Raw genomic sequence first — 4,311 nt, forward strand, 5'->3', positions numbered from 1 at the left:
CCTGATTCTTACCATCCACTGTATGTTCCCCAGGCTGCTTGAATCCCCCCTCAGTCTTTTTTCTACCTTTCTAAGGAAATTGGGAGAGTAAAGTGGGAGAAGAAAGTCTTTCCAGGTTGAAAAACAAGGCAGTGTTTTTGGACGAGGGAAGTATAGGAAGTGACTTCATCCTTTTGCTAAAGGGAAGCGATAGTTCTAATGTCATGAACAGTGCTATGCAAACCAGTGGATTATCTCAGTACCCATGTAAATGCTGGATTAAAAGAGCATGAGAGAGATATTTCGGGAACTAAGCAGGATGTTGACTTTAAAATTGCCGAAGACTTAGCTGAAGACGTTCAAACACAATCACTTGCTCTCTAGGGCAAGTGCCGAAGGACCTGCACTCGGTTTGCATAGAATAATGCAATTCAGGAAGAAATCCAATTACTGAGCTAATTACCACCTTGGATGAGTGGTAACAACCAAATTTAAAGCAAGAGACCACTGGAGGAAAGCCCAAATCACCCATTAGTCCCAATAGTTCACTTTGAGAGGTCCGAGTTGACAGCGAAAAGCCCAGGAGTAAAGGCGTCACTGGTTTGATTCTTAGGTACAGTGTATTATAGTTTAATGCCATGCGAATTGCCATTGCCTTCAAGAAAGTACAACCATAGCTTTGGTTACTAATAATGTGGAAGACTTTTAAAGTCCCAAATGGATTACCTGACTGAATTTGTTCAGTTAAACTGAATTTCAGGACAGAAGCTTGCTTTACAAACTATATCTATTACCCTCAGTCTTAAAAAAAGAAAAAAAAAATTACACTTCAAAGTATCTGTATAAAGATTTGAGTTTTTCTGGTAGTGTCTGGAAAGTTAAATCCTTTCTTGTCTCGTGTCCTGAGGCCTGTGTTTTAGCTGCTTAAGCGATCGTTACTGTGCTTGGAATGGAGGATAAAGCCGCAACAGAGCCTGGTTTTGTTTTGTTTGTGAGAGCTGTTCTGTTTCCTTCCCTTCTTCCCAGTCAGGCTGCATTATCTGTCTCAGAGTGTCCTGAAGCACTCCTGAGTTTCCCTGGTTGTTTCATCCATCTCTCTCTCTCTCTCTCTCTCTCTCTCTCTCTCTCTCTCTCTCAGGGGGGGGGGGGGGGAAGAAATGGAGCCAGAGCTGCATGCTGGGCAAAAGGTTTCCTACTTATTATAGATTAGAATTTTCTGAAGTACGGCTTGATTTGTATGGGTCACAATATGCCTGAAGAACAGAAATACTTTATAGGTTGGTAAAAAGTTGGGGTAAAGAATAGTATTGAGTTGTACCTCATACTGCCACACTGATTTCAGAGGACTGAAAGTTAATAAGGAGTCTCATAATCTTAAAAGGTACGCATTTGGAAATCAGCAGCGTTTCTCTGCTGAGAATAGAAAATTGATTGACTTCCATAACCTAATCTTTATGCTTACTCTTGCATATGTTGCAATTGCAGGTGGATGTATATCAGGGTAGAAGAATTCTGATAATCTTTTTGAAGTAAAATCATTCTTTATATTCTGAACTGCTTAGAAGGCTATCCCCCCCGTTGCCTTTTTCTGTTGCATAGGAAATGAAAATTACGGTTACAATAAGCTGAGCCAACCAGAGGCAGGAAGATAAATAATACATCAAATAAAATGTTAATCTATGTAGATAATGTACTAATATTAATTACAAATAATTCTAATTAAGACTCGTATTCCCTCCAACTGTATTTCTTGCAAAGTATAGAACATGCCTTTTTAAAGCAGAAGTCAGTTGTTGGTAGGGAGTAGAAGTAAAGCAATTCTGTTCCTCTTCCGTCTACTACATGGAAGCCTGCGTGCAATTTTTTTGTTGGTTGGTTTTCCACAGCTTTCTGAGGAGGCTGTAGAGGGTGGATGAAAAGGCTTTCTAACGTTAGGGACATCAGTGGCATCCTTCTCCCAGCTGGCTTCAGCATGAGCTTATAGCTTCAGCTCAGAAGCTTCCAACCTTTTAACTAACTTGTGTACGGACACACGGAATCCTGGGAGCCAATACTGCGATGAGGACATGCAGACTCCCAGAGAGTCTGTGCTGTGCTTCAAAGACAATGTTACCCTGGGTTTACACCATCCTTTTTCAGTGTTATTTAAGCTGTTTGAAAGCCTCCCATATCACTTACACCCTCTTTGCTGCAGTCTTCCTTGGGGCGTGTCTAAGTTCTCATAGAGAGTAGCTAAATTCAGGCTAAGTTGACTGGCCAACCACCAGCCCGTTCAAAATCTCCGCTATGCTCTGTGCTCCACCCTAATGAGCCAGACCAAAGCCAGTCCCACCCGGCCATGCTGCCCTCATCACAGTTTGCCAAAGGACACGATGAGGACCGTGCCTGGGTGTGTCCCTCGGTTCCTGTGCCGGGAGACTATTAACTTGGCACTTTTCCCCTGCGTTTGCAGGCTGTTGAACAGATGAGACTTTCACCACTGTCACATGTAACCTTATGCTGACTGCCGTTTGGGGCAAGTGGCTTTGTCTTTACCCATTTTGTGCTTTAACCTCATTTTCCAAGGAATGATAATATTTACGTATCTGATTGATAGACCTTCTGCTAAGGCTGGTGATTGAGGGCAAAACTTTTGAGGCAATATTCTTAATGAAGTGTCCTGAAATCCTAAAGCACCACTGCCAGAGCAGTATTTCAGGGAAATTTACATTTACTATAGGATTTCTGTTAGTCAGGCTTTCACTTGTACCCTGAAGGCTTGGGAGATGGGTGCTTGGGAGATGCTTTGGACTTCTGGGGTTGAATATCCCTAGTGACCACAACAACCACTCCCTTCTGTTGGACACGTGCTTGCCCACAGTGATTTACTCGTTCCTTATTTTCAGACTTCGTTAGTGTCTTTTGTTACGGACAGGAATAAAGCTCAATCCAATCTACCTTTTAGTTGCTTTCTGTTTTGTGACCATTTTTCCATTTTTCCTGTGGTATTTATATTCCACTGCTACAATGAAAATACTGAGTGGGGAATGTGTCATTCTTAAGGGCGACAGGGTTGCTGCCTGTATGGACTAAGACCCTGTAATTTACTCTTTTTCAAGCGATAAGAATGACCAGGGACACTCTCATTGCTGCCTAGCTAAATATGAAACTAAGTAAAGTGGGTTTTTTTGTTGTTGTTTTTTCATCGGTGTTATACACCCACAGAAATATTTTCACACAAAGAAAACCCCTTGAAACCAGCTGTTTCCCTTAAGGCTTAGAGGGAAGAAAGACTGATTTAATATTCTTTCTGTTCACTGTTTTGGTGGCACCTGGCTGCTGTGCTTCTGGAGCCAGTTCAATTATTTAAGTATGTAGTGTTGTGCATTATCAGATGCCAAATTTTGAATGGACTCTGCCCCACAAGAAGGAAAATGGGGAAGAAAGAGTTTGAGGAAAAGGAGGAGGGGACACAGACGCTTCTGTTTTGTGTGCTGATAAGCTACAATATCAATAGCAAAACTGAACTGAAATAACTACATATGTCTACTTGGAGTAAACCGATGAACGGATTAGAGTGTGAACTGCGTAATGATATAAACACAGAATGAGAAGATATGTTAAAAAGAAAATAAAAATGTGGTTTTGAGAGAATCTTATTTTTTTTTAAAAAGAATTGGCTGTACCACATGTCTTTATTTCCAGCACCAAAAGATCGGACCATTCCAACACCAGACTGGCAATTCAGATCGAAAAGGATGCAGGTATGGCCTCGGAGTTTGGGTGTTCTGCTTGATTTGCAAAATGTGATGTATTTACACCACTGAGGTTTTGCCTGGGAAGCTGAAGAGATGCAAAGGGTTTAAATGTTGTGTGAACAAACTAGAGCGTTTTAAATGTAGCAGAGCACTGGTTTAAGTCGTGTGACTTAATAAGTAAATTCGCTCTTCAGTTATGTGTAGCTGATGAGATAGCTGCTGGGCTGCGAGTTGCTTGGTTAATGGTAACATTGCTGTTTGTGTGGAGTATGCAGCAGACACCCTAGCTAGACTCATCGGTCAGCTGTGGGCAGGGGAGGGTTTTGGAAAAAAAGCAGCAGGTTAACAGTGCCCCTACCGCTGAGCAGTTCGGGCCGACAGGTATCTCCTCTTCCCCGGAGAGAAACCTTTTTGGAGGGGGGTGGGGGGAAGGGAAATTGGGAAATTTGCAGGAGAAGGTAAAAGAAAGAAGTAGGAAAGACATTGGGCTTCTCCTCTGGGTATTGGTGCATTAAATGAGCTCTGATCCATGGCAATGTAAAGTTCCTTCCTGGGCTGCACCGAGGGGTTCCGGTGAGACTGGGAAGCGAGAGCA

The 4,311-nt window shown here is 42.4% G+C and overlaps 1 protein-coding gene across 1 annotated transcript in view; it reads left to right on the forward strand.

Moving 5' to 3' along the window:
• PCNXL2 (pecanex-like 2 (Drosophila)) overlaps positions 1-4,311 on the forward strand; it is a 155,156-nt gene that overhangs the window by 111,928 nt on the left and 38,917 nt on the right. The window contains exon 24 of the mRNA XM_009329229.1: positions 3,664-3,722. Within this exon, the coding sequence (XP_009327504.1) occupies positions 3,664-3,722 (59 nt within the window). The remainder of the gene's footprint in view (positions 1-3,663; positions 3,723-4,311) is intronic.

Source organism: Pygoscelis adeliae, unplaced genomic scaffold (genome assembly GCF_000699105.1).
Source record: "Pygoscelis adeliae isolate BGI_AS28 unplaced genomic scaffold, ASM69910v1 Scaffold77, whole genome shotgun sequence".
Taxonomy (NCBI): Eukaryota; Metazoa; Chordata; class Aves; order Sphenisciformes; family Spheniscidae; genus Pygoscelis; species Pygoscelis adeliae.